The 16,588-nt window shown below is 44.1% G+C and overlaps 1 protein-coding gene across 1 annotated transcript; it reads right to left on the bottom strand.

The window, feature by feature from the left end:
- Nucleotides 1-210: 210 nt before the first annotated feature.
- LOC146342295 (vomeronasal type-2 receptor 26-like) lies at nucleotides 211-14,233 on the bottom strand. The gene is made up of 5 exons (XM_084807788.1): nucleotides 13,949-14,233; nucleotides 12,624-13,478; nucleotides 11,078-11,305; nucleotides 1,385-1,511; nucleotides 211-1,115 (listed from the first exon to the last, which is right to left on the bottom strand). The coding sequence occupies exons 1-5, from the start codon at nucleotides 14,090-14,092 to the stop codon at nucleotides 211-213; spliced, it is 2,259 nt and encodes a 752-aa protein (XP_084663914.1). The 5' UTR covers nucleotides 14,093-14,233.
- Between the last annotated feature and the right edge of the window lie 2,355 nt (nucleotides 14,234-16,588).

Below are 16,588 nucleotides of genomic sequence, written 5' to 3'. Positions count from 1 at the left end.
TTGCCTTACATACCCCCCATTATGAATATTGCAATACACTCTACATGGGGCTAACTGTTTCTGGCCACAATTCAAAGTGCTGTTTCTAACCTAAAAAGCCCTACATTATTTGGGACCAGACTATTTGAAAGAACACATTCTTCCACATGAGCATGCCCAGGTTTTAATGGATAGCTGTTCCCAAAAGTGGCATCACTTCCCCTCTCAATTCTAATCATTCTTTTTCCTTACTAACTGTTCTCTGGTATTCAGCTCAGGCCTCAGAATAATAATGTAGAACTTGGGGAGGAAGATGCAACCCAATAAGCCAGCACTAGAGGCCAAGATGGAGAAGACCTCCACAGCCACCATGTACTTCCCCTTGGTGCTCAGGTAGGTTGGTACAAAAGACACCCAAACACTGCAGAAGACCAACATGCTGAAAGTGATGAGCTTGGCTTCATTAAAAGTATCAGGCAACTGCCTGGCAAGGAAAGCCACAGTGAAGCTGATGGTGGCTAAAACCCCCATGTAGCCCAGGACTATGTAGAACATGAGAGCTGAGCCTTCATTGCATTGGACTGTGATGGTGTCAACCTGGGAATGCATGTCAAATTCTGGGAAGGGGGGAGAAGTTGCCAGCCACACAGCACAGATGCCAACTTGAATAAGAGAAAGAAAAAATAACACAGATACAGCAAGTCTCTTCCCAACCCATTTCCTCATCTTGTTTCCAGGCTTTGTAGCCATGAAGGCCAAAACCACAGTGATGGTCTTTGCTAACACACAAGCCACAGCAATGGAGAAGATAACGCCAAACACTGTTTGCCTCAGAAGGCAGGTCATCTTCCCAGGCCACCCAATGAACAAAAAGGAGCAGAGAAAGGAGAGCAATAGAGTGGACAGCAAGGTACACGTGATGCTCCAGTTGTTGGCTTTGACAATGGGAGTGTTCCAGTGCAGACTGAAGCTCCCGATCACAACAACTGTGATCACAGAAAGGAAAAGAGCTAAGGCTGCCAGAATAGCTCCCATAGGCTCCTGATAAGACAAGTAGCTTATTTCTTTGGGGATACATTGGTCCTGGTTCTTGTTTGGATACTGATCTTCTGGGCATGTCTCACATTGGTCTGCATCTGAAAGTAAGAAGCAAGCTCTCAGTATTTCCAGAATACACAAATACCTTAGTTTTCATCTATCCTTGCAGAAAACAAAATATATTACAGGGTTTCATCTTCTTCTTTTCAAGATCCATCCTGGTTACTCTCTCAGGTGGCACTCTGTGCAAAAAATTGCTTATTTTTTAGACATATTTGATTCTAGACAAAACTGACAAGAATTATATTAGACCTGAATTTTAAACATCTGGATTTTTGTTTAAATAACAATGGAATTCTTTGCTTACCCATCTGTTTTGAAATTCTCTCCTGGGGGCACTCAATGCAATCGTAGCAACACACTTGCTTCCCCTGCTGGACAGACTTGCTCTGGCCAGGGTGGCAGCTCTCGACACAGGTGGAACTGGGCAGCACCTAATGGTAGCCAAAAGGAAGAACATTTGGGATGGAAACGAATGTAATGAAAGGGTCACCAGAGAGAGAGTCTTTCTACAGGAGGCATTTGTTGTGTGTTCGTAATTCCTCACTTACCATAGTTTGTGGGTCCTTTACATGATGTCATCTCCTCCAGGGCCTCTCCAGTGCTTTGTAACCATTTGGGGGGGGGGGTTCTAACGAGGAAAGTCTGGTAATATTTGTGAGGGGCGAGATAAAGCCTAGTGTAATTATGCAATTCCACTACACCACAGCACCACCTAGTTCTTGTGTAATGGAACATAAGGAAAGGAAGAAAAGCAAAATCCCAGAAAAAACACGTGTAAAGGAGCAAATCTTAATCCTGCAAAGAAGCAGAAACAGAAGCCTTGGTAAAGTGGAGGTGTCAGGGTTCCCTTTATGACCAGGACCCCCTGAGCAACTCCTTAAGGATCTCTTGCCTCCCTAAGAGTCCCACCTTCCTTCTTTTACCTTCCCCTTCCCAATAACACTCTAGACACAGGGTTTAACCACTACTGTTCACTGTTAAATTAAAGCATGCAAATCGCAATGAAAGGTATTTACACAATAGAGTTGAGTGTTACAAAAGACATTAAGAGAAAATAGAAGTTGCAAAACTCAAGGTCCTTTACTCTAGCTGTACTTAGACTTTTCCAGGCTGCTGCTTCCTCTTCAGCCTCTGGTGTCCCCTGCTCTTACTGGCTCTCTTGCTCCCTTTATATACACTCCTCCCTCAAAACCCAAAGTACTGTTTCAACCAGAAGAAATGAAACTGAGCTGGGGAAACGAAACTGAAACTTTTCCCTTTGCCTCTGTAGGCCTCAAACCTTCACAAGCAGGTTAAGTCTGTAGCGTAGATATGCCCTGAGTCAAAAAAAATAACAACAAATAACCCAGCCAAAACCCTGTACCCCATTATAAGCCTCAGAAGTCTACTGCTTATGCAAATGACACCTGTTGTGCTAATTACCTGTGACATGGGATCCATTATCTCCCACGTGAGGTCTACCATTGTTTACAATTTCAAATATTTCGATATTCCTATTTCTATTTCAATCCAATAAAAATGGTTGGGTATACAGCAAGTTAGAATGTGCTGAATATTGTTGACACATTTATACTTTTTACTCTACGTGCTGAGCATATCATATATCTCTTTCATCTGAACTTCTTTAAAATGCCCAGAGAGCTTCAGCTATGGGGCAGTATAGAAACAATGATGATGATGATGATGTTTGTTGAGGAGATGTGCCTTTCATTGGTTTGGTGAAGTTCTAAGCAGCACTTCAAAACTTACAAAGGTTTCTCTGCCCCATGAATGCCTATGGCAGCAACTGCTGGCAAAGTTAAGTTGGGAATATTCAGGCTCGCTCTGAAGCTAGAATGCTGCCAGTACTCCAGTGCTTGAGAGGAATTCCAGCGTTCCTGTAGGGATGGCGGAGAATTTCTCCCCGAAACTTCGGGGGGCTGAGTGCCAACGTGTTCGGACCCCCGAACAAGTTTCGGGGAGAAATTCTCCGCACCCCCCGCCCCCTGCACACACACCCTGGGATGGGACTTACCTTTGGCGAATGTCCCTCCCAGCGGCGGGTCCAGCCGGCGGTTCGTCGGGTCTTCGTCAGGGGCGGGGGCGGCAGCCGATCTTTCGACCGGCTGCCGCCGCCGCCATTCCAATAAAACTAAAAAAAAAAAAACGCCCCCGTGATAGGCTACATGACGATTAACGTAGCCTATCACGGCTAGACTTGCAAAGTCAGCCGTGATAGGCTACATAAATCGTCACGTAGCCTATCACGGGTGACTTAAAAAAAAAAAAAAGCGCGTACAGATAATGGCGGCCCCCATAGGGAGCCGCCATTCCCATTCCTTATTTGGTCGCTGTAGTCTATGTAAATCTTTACGTAGACTACGGCGAAAATAAGGGCAACGCAATTAGCGTTTACGTAGACTACAGCGTTTACGTAGACTACAGCGACCAAATAAGGAATGCTAATGGCGGCTCCCTATGGGGGCCACCATTTGCGTACGCGCTTTTTTTAAAAAAAAATAGGCTACGTGACTATTTATGTAGCCTATCACGGCTGACTTTGCAAATCTAGCCGTGATAGGCTACGTTAATCGTCACGTAGCCTATCAGGGGGCGTTTTTGTTTTGTTTTTTAACTTTTTAGTTCGCGGCCAGGCGAGGCGAGGCGCCTCCTCCCCAGCCTGAATTTCGGTCGGGAGAGGCGGGAAGCCTCCCCCCGGCCTGAACTTCGCAGTGGGAGCAGCGAAGCGCCTCCCCCCCACCGCGAAAAGCTTCAAGAACAGGTAAGTGACTTTCGTCCACCCCTACGTTCCTGTCAGCACTGTGACAATGGGGGAGTCACAATGGGTTCCTTAAGGTGGGAAAAAGGTGGGATATAACTGTAATAAATAAATAAATAAATAAATAAATAAATAGTAAGTCAGAATGAATGGAATCTTCGCCCTTGATTATAAATTGCAGGAAGGGTCCAATAAAGCCCTCCTTTTATATATACTAATTCAGCACAAAGAGGCCTTCTGGATATTTCAAAAGCTGGATCCCTAGATTGAGACTTTTGGTTATTCCTGATAAAAGTATTACCCATCAATTATGCTTTTGATTTTTTCTAATTAGCAAACATACGGGCCACGGTGGCTTAGTGGTTAAGATGCTGAACTGCAGACCGGAGTGCTGCGTGACGGAGTGAGCTTCCGTCTTCAGCCCCAGCTCCTGCCAACCTAGCAGTTCGAAAGCAAGACAGTGCAAGTAGATAAATAGGTACCGCCTCGGCGGGAAAGGTAACAGCGTTCCGCGCACCTCGGTGTTCAGTCATGCCGGCCACATGACCACGGAAGCGTCTCCGGACAGCGCTGGCTCTTCAGCTTAGAAACGGGGATGAGCACCGCACCCTAGAGTCGGACACAACTGGTTGGGGACACCTTTACCTTTACCTTTTTAATTAGCAAACATAGTCAACTGCATATATTGTTTTTGATGTGTACAGTGTGCATGTTGAAATGAAATCATGGTTACGATTAGTTATGTATTTATACTTTATTTATTGATTTGATTTGTACCCCATCTTTCTACCAAAATTGGCACTCAAGGCACCTTAAAGTCACTAATAAAGCTTGATAACAACAATAATAAGCAACCACATTAACACACAATGACAAGCGCAACAGTAACAGAATAAAAACAGCATCCACCGCAACAGACCTGCTTACACACCAAAGGCCTGCTTGAGTAAAGCTGTCTTTGCCTGCTGGCACAAGGACAACAGAGAAGGAACAAACCTAAACTCCCTTGGCAGGGAGTTCCACAGCCAGGGAGCAAGCACTGAGAAAGCCCTCTGAAAGAAGGGCATCTCCAGAAGTTCTTATGAACCAGGCAGGCTTGTATGGGAGAAGGGTCAAGTAGCCTGGTCCCAAGCCTTCTACATCTTTATAGATTATAACCAACATTTTGAAGGACCGCCTTCACCCATATCAGCTTGCCCACACTTTAAGACCAGAAAAGGAGGCCCTTCTCATTTGCCCACCCATGAGAGCAGTCAGGTGGGTGATCACACGTGAGAGGGCCTTCTCTGCAGTGACCCCACACCTTTGGAACAAGCTGCCATCAGAGGTCCACCATGCTCCGTCATTGCAGACTTTTATGGAGGCCTTGAAAACATATTATTTTACCTTGGCCTTCTCATGATATGACTGCTATTGTTGCTGGGACTGCTGTTGCTGGCTTTATCGTTGCATGCACCGTGTAATCAGCCCTGTCAACAATCTTGCTGCAGGCAATAAATGCCGACATGAGGCATTTATTATACCCTCGTAAAACATTACTGATCATTATTTACTGGCTCTTTAGTTGACATGATCCTCCACTTTCACTTCTGTTTTTTTCAGAGCACTTCCCTGCTTTTTCTTAGACTGGGGTATGATTTCTGAAAGTGCTGTTTCCCCTTGTGTACATCTGCGATGCTGCTATAGCACAACTCCACCTAGAGGTTATGCAGCAGAAAAGCTAGATCGGGAGTTCATTGAATTGAGAGCTCACATCTCAATTCTGCAAATAAACCCAAAGTAGATACAGCAATTAACCACCTTGGGCAGAAAAGCTCTAGAAATACACCAAAACTGCATGCCTGAGTCTTCAAGGGCAGTGTAACCCCATCCAGCACAGGCCAAATCCCTATTCTCTGCTCTGCCTTTCAGCTAACCAGGAGCACCTCTGCTTTGTCTGGATTAAGCTTCAATTTGTTTGCCCTCATCCAGTCCATTACTGACATCAGACACCAACTTAGAACTAGAACATACTCCGCGGCACCGAACTGCGGAACTGTGGACAATCACTCCCAGGTGTTGCATGTATATGTTAAATATAATGGAGGATAAGATGGAACCCTGAGGAACAGCACAAGCCAACATCCATGGCATCAAACAGGAATCCCCCCAACACCACCTTCTGAGATCACCCCTCCAAGAAGGACCAAAGCCACCATAAAATATGAGCCAATGGATCACATCGGTTAATGTGCAAGAAACAGATTTAATGCCTTGGATAGAAATTTGCTGTTCCAAAACCAGGGAAATCCAATGGTAAAACAGATAAAAAACAGAGTTCAGGCTATCTCATGCTGGCTCACGCTCCACAAAGCCAGGATATTGGAAGCTAAGGTTCATGCCTTAACTGATGTGCCCCGTGATCAATTATGATGCTGTGCGATGTCACAAATTGCCCTTGCTTACAAGTCACCCTCCATGCGTCCACTCTTTTCTTTGGTCACTCATGCCCAAATCCAGACGGGCAGGATGGAGTGCCTGGGACCAGCAAAGGTTTCCCAGGTTGTCCTGGACCTCTATTGCCTTATGAAGTACCTGAGCTTTACTGTCTTGCTAAAGGAATCCTGCGAGTTCCATGCCAGCCTGTTGCTTCCATCAGTAGCTGGCAGGATGGTTAAATAGTGACAGGGAGACCTCTACTAGCGACCCTCACAATCCTTATCCTGTTTTGGAGGGCACTCTGGTAAGACTGAATTACATGAGAGTTCATGTCTATTATTCTGGATTTGGAACTTCACCATTACAAATGAGAAGATCATTCATTCACCGCCATATTGAGATTTCTACCAGCAGGCCTCCTGCAACATCAATGGGATTGCTTTGGAATCTGAGATGCTTGGTTGAGAATTTATGAGTTGGGATTATGAAAGAAAAATATACAGTCAAGCCAAGGGCCAGGCAGGCCAAAGGGCCAATGTGGGGCAGAGGGGCTGATTTTTTAAAATTGTGATTTGATACTTTATCAAGGCTTTTATGCTACCATTCAGGAATTGGTGGATTCTCTGTTTTTTGTTTTTGTTTTGAATTAGTTTTTTCTCCATTTTTTGTTTTTGTTTTGAATTTGTTTTTTCTCTGGTAAAAAACACCATTCTTCTACACTATCATTAAAAAAAAATGGAGGGTGAGTAAACAGTATGCTTTTATAAATGTATGTCTATCAAATCTGGATACCAAGCTGCCATGAGCCATATACCGGTAGCCCATTTGGGTTAGCGTAATGCATTGTACGTGGACCTACCTTTGAAGATGTTCTGGGAACTTCACTGAGTTCAAACTCTAACTGGGACCAGGCATTATGAACACATTATGCCAGTATTCTCCCATCAGCATTCACTTCTAAATTGCCTCCTGTCCTGGCCCAATTCAAAGTGCTGGCTTTGATCTATAAAAGCTTGGGACCTACTGTAATAGAGAATCTTCTCCTGTATACCTACCCATCCTTTGTTGTTGTTCAGTCGTTCAGTCGTGTCCGACTCTTCGTGACCCCATGGACCATAGCACGCCAGGCCTTCCTGTCCTGCGCTCTCTCCCGGAGCGTGCTCAAGTTCATATTCATTGCATCCGTGATGCTATCTAGCCATCTCATCCTCTGCCGTCCCCTTCTCCTTTTGCCTTCAGTCTTTCCCAGCATCAGGGTTTTTTCCAGGGAGTTTTCTCTTCGCATTAGGTGGCCAAAATATTGGAGCTTCAGCTTCATCATCTGTCCTTCCAATGAGTACTCAGGGTTGATTTCCTTTAGGATGGACTGATTGGACCTCCTTGCAGTCCAGGGGACTCGTAAGAGTCTTCTCCAGCACCACAGTTCGAAAGCATCAATTCTTCGGCGCTCAGCCTTCCTTATAGTCCAGCTCCCACAGCCATACATTACTACTGGGAAAACCATAGCTTTGATTAGACGGACCTTTGTCGGCAAGGTGATGTCTCTGCTTCTTACTATGCTGTCTAGGTTGGCCATAGCTTTCCTCCCAAGGAGCAAGCGTCTTTTAATTTCATGGCTACAGTCACCGTCTGCGGTGATCTTAGAGCCCAAGAAAGTAAAATCTGTCACTGCTTCCATTTCTTCCCCTTCTATATGCCAGGAAGTGATGGGGCCAGATGCCATGATCTTCGTTTTTTTAATGTTGAGTTTCAAACCAGCTTTTGCACTCTCCTCTTTCACCCTCAACAAGAGACTCTTTAGATCCTCTTCGCTTTCTGCCATTAGGGTGGTATCGTCTGCATATCGGAGGTTGTTGATAATTCTCCCAGCAATCTTAATTCCGACCTCTGATTCATCCAACCCGGCATTTCTCATGATGTACTCTGCATATAAGTTAAATAAGCAGGGTGACAATATGCAGCCTTGTCGTACTCCTTTCCCAATTTTGAACCAATCGGTTGTTCCATGTCTGGTTCTTACTGTTGCTTCTTGACCCTCGTACAGGTTTCTCAGGAGACAGGTAAGGTGGTCTGGTACTCCCATCACTTTCAGAATTTGCCACAGTTTATTGTGATCCACACAATCAAAGGCTTTAGCGTAGTCAATGAAGCAGAAATGCAGCGAATGTTGGCGATTTGATCTCTAGTTCCTCTGCCTCTTCGAAACCCAGCTTGTACTTCCGATAGTTCTCAGTTCGCATACTGCTGAAGCCTAGCTTGTAGGATTTTGAGCATCACCTTGCTGGCATGTGAAATGAGCGCAATTGTGCGGTAGTTTGAACACTCTTTGGCATTGCCCTTCTTTGGAATTGGAATGTAAACTGACCTTTTCCAGTCTTGTGGCCACTGTTGAGTGTTCCAGATTTGTTGACATATTGAATGCAGCACTTTAACAGCATCATCTTTTAGGATTTTAAATAGCTCGGCTGGAATACTGTCATCTCCGCTAGCTTTGTTGTTACTAATGCTTCCTAAGGCCCACTTGACTTCACTCTCTAGGATGTCCGGCTCAAGTTCAGTGACCGCACTATCATGGCTATCAGGGACATTCAGATCTTTCCTGTATAGTTCTTCTGTGCATTCTTGCCACCTCTTCTTAATCTCATCGGCTTCTGTTAGGTCCCTGCCTTGTTTGTCCTTTATCATGCCCGTCTTTGCACAAAACATTCCCTTGAGATCTCCAATTTTCTTGAAGAGATCTCTAGTCTTTCCCATTCTGTTGTTTTCCTCGATTTCTTTGCATTGTTCATTTAAGAAGGCCTTCTTGTCTCTCCTTGCTATTCTCTGGAACTCTGCATTCAGTTGGGTATATCTTCCCCTTTCTCCCTTGCTTTTCGCTTCCCTTCTTTCGTCAGCTACTTGTAAAGCCTCATCAGACAGCCACTTTGCTTTCTTGCATTTCTTTTTCTTTGGGACGGATTGAGTTGCTGCCTCCTGAACAATGTTACGGACCTCCGTCCATAGTTCCTCAGGCACTCTGTCTATCAGGTCTAATCCCTGAAATCTATTCCTCACCTCCACTGTATATTCATCAGGGATATGATTTAGGTCATACCTGAATGGTTTAGAGGTTTTCCCGACGTTCTTCAATTTAAGCCGAAATTTTGCAAGAAGCAGCTCATGATCTGAGCCACAGTCAGCTCCAGGTCTTGTTTTGACTGACTGCATGGAGCTTCTCCATCTTTGGCTGCAAAGGACATAATCAATCTGATTTCGATATTGACCATCTGGTGATGTCCATGTGTAGAGTCGCCTCTTGTGCTGTTGGAAAAGAGTGTTTGCTATGATCAGCATGTTCTCTTGGCAAAACTCTATTAGCTTTTGTCCTGCTTCATTTTGTACACCAAGGCCATGCCTGCCTGTTATCCCGGTGATTTCTTGACTTCCTACTTTAGCATTCCAATCCCCTATGATGAAGAGGACATCTTTTTTTGGTGTTAGTTCTAGAAGGTGTTGTAGGTCTTCATAGAACCGATCAACCTCAGCTTCTTCGGCCTCAGTGGTTGGGGCATAGACTTGAATTACTGTGATGTTGAATGGTTTGCCTTGGATTCGTACTGAAATCATTCTATCATTTTTAAGATTGTACCCCAGTACTGCTTTTCCCACCCTTTTGTTGACTATGAGTGCTACTCCATTTCTTCTAAGGGATTCTTGCCCACAATAGTAGATATGATGGTCACCTGAATTAAATTCGCCCATGCCTGTCCATTTTAGTTCGCTGATTCCCAAGATGTCGATGTTCAATCTTGCCATCTCATGTTTGACCACCTCCAGCTTACCTTGATTCATTGATCTGACATTCCAGGTTCCTAAACAATATTGTTCTTTACAGCATCGGATTTTCTTTTCACCACCAGACACATCCACAGCTGAGTGTCCTTTCGGCTTTGGCCCAGCCGCTTCACTCTTTCTGGCGCTACTTGGAAATACCCTCTGCTCTTCCCCAGTAGCATATTGGACACCTTCCGACCTGAGGGGCTCATCTTCCGGCATCATATCTTTTAGCCTTGTGATACTTTCCATGGGGTTTTCTTGGCAAGAATACTGGAGTGGGTTGCCATTTCCTTCTCCAGTGGACCACATTTTGTCAGAACTCTCCGCCATGACCTGTCCGTCTTGGGTGGCCCTGCACGGCATAGCTTATGGCTTCACTGAGTTATGCAAGCCCCTTCGCCACAACAAGGCAGTGATCCATGAAGGGGACCCATCCTTTAAGGTCATCCATATAAGCCCTTCTCCAAGCATCTCCTTCATTCTGAGGCTTGGAGGTTTGCAACAAGAGAGAGGGGGTTGGGGGACGGACCCCCATATTTGGAATTCTCTTCCAAAGAAAGCTCACCTGGGCCCCACATTACTATCTTTTCAAAGCCATGCTACAATTCTTTTTTTCTCCCAGGCTTTTAAGTATTTTCTGCATAATTAGGGTTAATGGCCTATTCTTTTAGTCCTTGTGATGAAGTATTAATTTTTATACCTGATGCTCATTTCAGTTTTTGTATTCGTATTATATTTTATGCTGTGTTGGCCTGTTTACTCTTTTATATTGTTGGTCACTTTTATAGGGACATAATTTGTATTTGTTGTTGTTCTTATGTTTTGTACAACACATAGAAAGAATATGTATGAGGCTTCTAATGCACGAAATAATAAATACATACCAGGCATGTCTAAAATACAGTGATTGAGTTTCAACCATCCCAGGTACCAGTATCCAGAATGTGCTTTCAAAACACTGATGATGATACTGATGATGATGAAAATAAAAATAATCATTCCCACCTGATTAAACTTCTGATTCCACACAATGGCACTGCCATTAATGGTGAACCCCTTCTCTGGGGCAGCCTCAGGGTCCATCCTTCCAACTCGGACTCTCTGGAATGATCCATTGGGGAAGGTGACCAAGTTAATGAGATCGTATCCTCCTGCCAGGTCCCCATTGTCATCAAAAAATATTTCTTCCCTGGCAGTATTATTAAAATGGATGCTTCTCAGAAAAGAGTGAAGCTGGATTGGAAGACAAAAAAAAGTTCACAATGTATTGTTGATTTATTTATGATGAGTATTTAAACACTGCTCTTCATTGTTACACATACCATAGCTTCCATATACAGAGTTAGACCACCGGTCTTTCTATCTCAGTAAAACTGCTCTGTGGCAGCAGCAACTCTCCACAATATTGGACAGAGGGATGTACTCTGCCCTGCCATCAGAGATCTCTTTTCTAATTGGAGAATGTGGGGACTAGGATGGAGACTGGCATCTTCACCATGCGATGTGTGTGATCTAGCGTAGCTCCTCCCAGTGGTAGGAGTCAGATCACCAAGGAAAAGCCCCATTACCTGCTCTCCATACCAGGGCTCAGCCTTGAGAATATGAAACAATAATAAGAATATAACAAATATCTCATATTTGAGAGCATAAGAAGAGCTGTGCTGGATCAGACCAAGGGTCCATCTAGTCCAGCATTCTGTTCACATAGTGGCTAACCAGCTGCCTGTGGGAAACCCACCATATGCTCCTGGCCTGTTCCCTCCCTGTCCCCATTTGGGCAATCAGAAATAGTTTTGCCTTCATCTCCTAAGGATGATTCAACCTCAGCTGAATGCTTCCCAGCTCCTATCAGCTTTCCCCCAGATTTGCTGTAGGGTTATGCAAAGGTTGTTTAACCCTAGAGTAGCCATCAATGGCCAGGTTCACAAAACACAAACAACCCCTGATCAGGAGTTGCATATTCACAAGGGCTCCAGGCATGTGCCACTGATCATCATGGGTTAATTATCCCATGATGAGCCTGATGTGTTGTTAAAGCCAGGTCAATGGCTTCCGCATCAGTAAAGACTGGTTTTGCCTTAGCACCTCACTTTTTATAAATTGAGATTCTATATCATCTAACCATATGTGATAGGCATCAAATCCAACTCCCTGTTGTGTCCTTTCACTGCCTCTTTTAAAATACCAAGACATTTCATGTTGCAAAGAAATCACATCGTAACTGGTCTCCATCATTCTTCCAGCATTAATTCTTGTTTAACTGGCTATTTCTAATAAAAGCAACCAAAAGAGTTTGCAACACCTCACCTATTATAAAAGACGAATTTGTACATGAGATGCCCATCAATGTTCCCCCCCGCCCCCGTTGCTGTTCCAGGTAGAGGTGGGTAAGATCTTCCTTTTCAGTAGAGCTTTGGAAGCTGGGTCTGCTAACATGTCCTTTTCTCCTCCATGGTTAATTTATTTATAATTTTGCTTTTCTTCTATTATTTATGTTAATGCTGCCATGTAATCTTATGATGTTCTATGATTTGTCTGTAGCTGTGACTACCTGCCAAGGCTGAACTTTCCAGAGGCCCCATCTGTCCCCATATTCTCTAGATTTCTGTCTGGTTCTTGATGAATCCATGGCATGGAGAGCATGTGCGACAGCATAGACAGCATTGTAGATATTGTAGCTCTGGCCAGACATTCCCATTTCAAACAGAGATCCAGGAAGGCTCCATAGCTTCTCCTGCCCAGAGCAGATTTCCTTACTTGATGAATAACGTTCATATTGTGGAAGGGAACAGAAAAAAGCGATGAACCAGAAGTCCTTGGTGAAATGAATATTTGACTGATATGGATTTATGTGCTCCAGGAAGTCCAGAAATCCTGGCACCACATTGGTATGGAGACTGAATGACAAGGTGCCATTGAAGGATTTTGTGGTGAATTTGGTCCTACCTGTTGCAGCAGTGCAATCCCATTCAGCTGTTGTGATCCAAACCCTCTCTATAGGATGCTTAAAAGCAATTTCATGCTTGAACAAAATAAACTTTAAACCCTCCAGCGACTGAAGGTCTCCATAGACAAGAATCACATTCATTTCACTCAGAGGGAGAATTGATTCAATGGGTCTCAGTTTTGATGTAAATATTTTGAATGGTAATAATGTTGTCACTGTTGGCATCACCAGTGTCCAAGCAATGCAGATATGACTCTGCAAAAGCCTTGGTCTCAGGGTTCGAAGAAAGTTTTCTCCACTGTCATCTTCTGAAACAATCAGGCCAATCCAGTTCCATCCAAAATGCTTGAGGAGCTGAACAATTCCGACATACTGAGGATCTTCATTTGGGACCATCCGGTAAAAAGAAGGGAACTGTATTTTATCTCTCAGCACTGCCTCAAAGGAGCCATAGCTGAGCTAATGGGAAAGATATGTTGGTTTTTAGTCTGAGAAAATCATTCCTTTCTTCTCAAACACAAACTGAGCCTGCATAAATGTCTGCCAATGTAAGGTCTCCTTCTCATGGAATAGGACCTTATAACGGATGCTGTGTTTCCTAACAGTTCAATACCAAAACAGCAATGCAACCAATATATAGCTCAGAGGACTGGCAGAGACTTTTCCCCTTAGCAATTTTGATGTGGGTCACAAGTAGCTGCAACCACTCGCTGTGGGTTCCTCTGTCTAATTCTAATTCATATATAGGACTGCACTGTAAATGTTGCAGTTTCTTGTTTCCAGGGATCACCATAGCTTTCAAAATGGCAAGGCTGTCAATTAAGAGTTCTGTGGGCTTGGCAAAAAAAATTTCACCCTTGCAAATTTTTAAGTTGGACACAAATAAGAATTCCTTTTGTGGTTGCCTCTATCAATTTCTAGATGCATACCTGTGGTATCTTGTATGTATTTAAGGCACTAGCCATCTGGATGGAGGTTTGAGAGGTGAGACCACCAATAACAGCCACTAATGTATCTTTCTTGACACAGTTGTAATTGGGAGGAGACCCTTGTCCTGTAAAGAGGAGATTCATAGTGTTCTCACATGTTTGCCTTGCATTAAAAGCATTCCCATAAATCTTGGATCCCAGTGTGGTGTTGGGTAGCAATTCAGCCTCCTTGTTGATCTCATCAATGGCAAAAAGAAACGCAAGGACATGCTGGTAGTTTTTAAGGATCATGCTGCAATGAGATTGTCATATCATCTTAAATCTTGACATCAGAGATCAAATTGCATTGCAACTTGCATTAAGATTTGCCTATCTAAATTAGTTGGATGTTGTCAGACATACTATAGATAACTCCTGTTCAAACTAAGGATATGAGCATTGTCTCCTAAGACAACATGACTAGGGGTATGTAAGTAGCCCAGCGGAAGAGATTTAATGCTGTGCAGTGGCTGAAGTGTTGAACTGGGATGTGGGAAACCCCAAACCAAACCCCTGTTCACCTCACCTGTGGACCTCACTCTGTTCTGTTCCCATTTAACTAGGTGTAAACTAGGTGTAAACCCCATTGAACACAGTGGGACTTATTTTTGAGTAAACATGAACAGGAATGACATTTAATATAAATATAAAGGGATAAATGCCAAGTTCTGCACCTAGGAAAAAGAAACCAAATGCACAGTTACAATGATAATTTCATCTGAAGGATTCTTAGTTAGACTTGTTATCTCCCATCTGCATGTGGAGGAGGTAAACGTCTTGCTGGAATAATGATGCAGCAATAACAGAAGCAAAATCAGAAAGAATGCTGACAAATCTAGAATCAAGCCCAAACTGGATCTTTTCATGATCATCAGTGGCCACCTTCAACAGTATCAGTTACAGAAGAAGATACAGAAACGTTTGGATTGACAGAATAATGCCTACCTCAAAATAAGCTCCCAGATGGGGTGGATAACATTGTTTGGACAGGAGTCTTTATAGACTCAGTGCAGAATATCACCCTTCAAATGTACTGTTTTTGGTATGCAATTTACTCATGGCCAAGGATACCCCATGAAGCTTCAGAAAATAACACTGCTGATTACAGTAATTGTATTCGTTCCAGGGCAGGTTGTGTGTCTTGCCAAAGTCCTCAAGCCACAGAAGGAGAACAGAAAACATGGTTCTGCGATTCGGCTCTAGAGTATGCCCCACTCCAACTTGCAACTGTACTACTGTACGGAGAAATATGTGAGACTGAAGCAGCCTCTTGGAGACTTAGCCTAACTTTCTGAATAGAGAAGGATTGGCATAGGATCAGTGGGGAAAAGCAGGGCAGTGGATGTCCACCAACTATCCTGGTCAAGGTCACTGGAAGCTGCCTTCTACTGAGTCAGAACTTTAGTCTACAACTGTCTACTCCGACTTTCTCCAAAGACTCTCAGAGTTCTCTCCCTGCCACACAACCAGGGATCCTCTTAACTGGATCCTTCATACTTTTTGTGAATGAAGATCATGACCTCTGCTTTTGAGCTATGGTCCCTCACTCTGAGCTAGCCACTGATGCTGTTGCTTATATTTATGTATTTATTGAACGCACTTTTTGCTGTGCTCTTTAGCTGATAAGTCTCCCAGGACAGCTTACAGATAAATCAAAATGACACTTCCTTCTCTCAGCCTTATCAGCCTAAAGGAATGACACACACACAAAAAGGGATGTGGAGGGAGGGAAAGCAAACTCAGGCACCATCTTTTAATGTGACAGCATTCCTATCATGAGCGGTCAGGACAGGATAGGTCCATAGAGAAGGGGAGCCAAAGGGGTCTTGTCTGTCAGCAGAGCCAGTGGAATAGCCCTGCTTCCCTCTCCTCTCCTCTGCTGCAGCCTGATGAACTGGCTGCTGCTAGGCAACAGTTTAGGAAGAACCATTGGCCTGGGTGCTTAGAGTGGACCCACTGAAATCAGTGAGACTTGAGTTAGCAATGGCTATGGCTGGATCCAGTCCAAAGGCAACTGGTTTCATGCAGAGCCAAAGCAGTGTTGTCGATCACAAGCTGAATATGAGCCAACAAGGTGATGTGGCTGCAAAAAAGGTAAATGCTATTTTGGGCTGCATTAATAGAAGCTTAGCTTCCAAATCCTGGGAAGTACTAGTTCCCCTCTACTCAGCACTGGTTAGGCCTCATCTGGAGTACTGTGTCCAGTTCTGGGAACCACACTTTCAGAAGGATGCAGACAAACTGGAGAGGGTTCAGAGGAGGGCAACAAAGATGATCAGGGGACTGGAAACAAAGCCCTTTGAAGAGAGACTGAAAGAACTGGGCATGTTTAGCCTTGAGAAGAGAAGACTGAGGGGAGATATGATAGCACTCTTCAAGTACTTGAAAGGTTGTCACAGAGAAGAAGGCCAGGATCTCTTCTTGATCATCCCAGAGTGCAGGACACGGAATAATGGGCTCAAGTTACAGGAAGCCAGATTCCAGCTGAACATCAGGAAAAACTTCCTGAACATCAGGAAAAACTTCCCGTATTGTAAAAGCAATACGACAATGGAACCAATTACCTGGGGAGGTGGTGGGCACACTGGAGGCCTTCAAGAC

The sequence above is a fragment of the Heloderma suspectum genome, chromosome 6, assembly GCF_057233095.1.
Source record: "Heloderma suspectum isolate Gila_16-S chromosome 6, 16-S_ref, whole genome shotgun sequence".
Lineage (NCBI taxonomy): Eukaryota > Metazoa > Chordata > Lepidosauria > Squamata > Helodermatidae > Heloderma > Heloderma suspectum.
The sequence above is the reverse complement of the archived record's forward strand: the minus strand, read 5'-3'. Positions and strand labels throughout refer to the sequence as shown.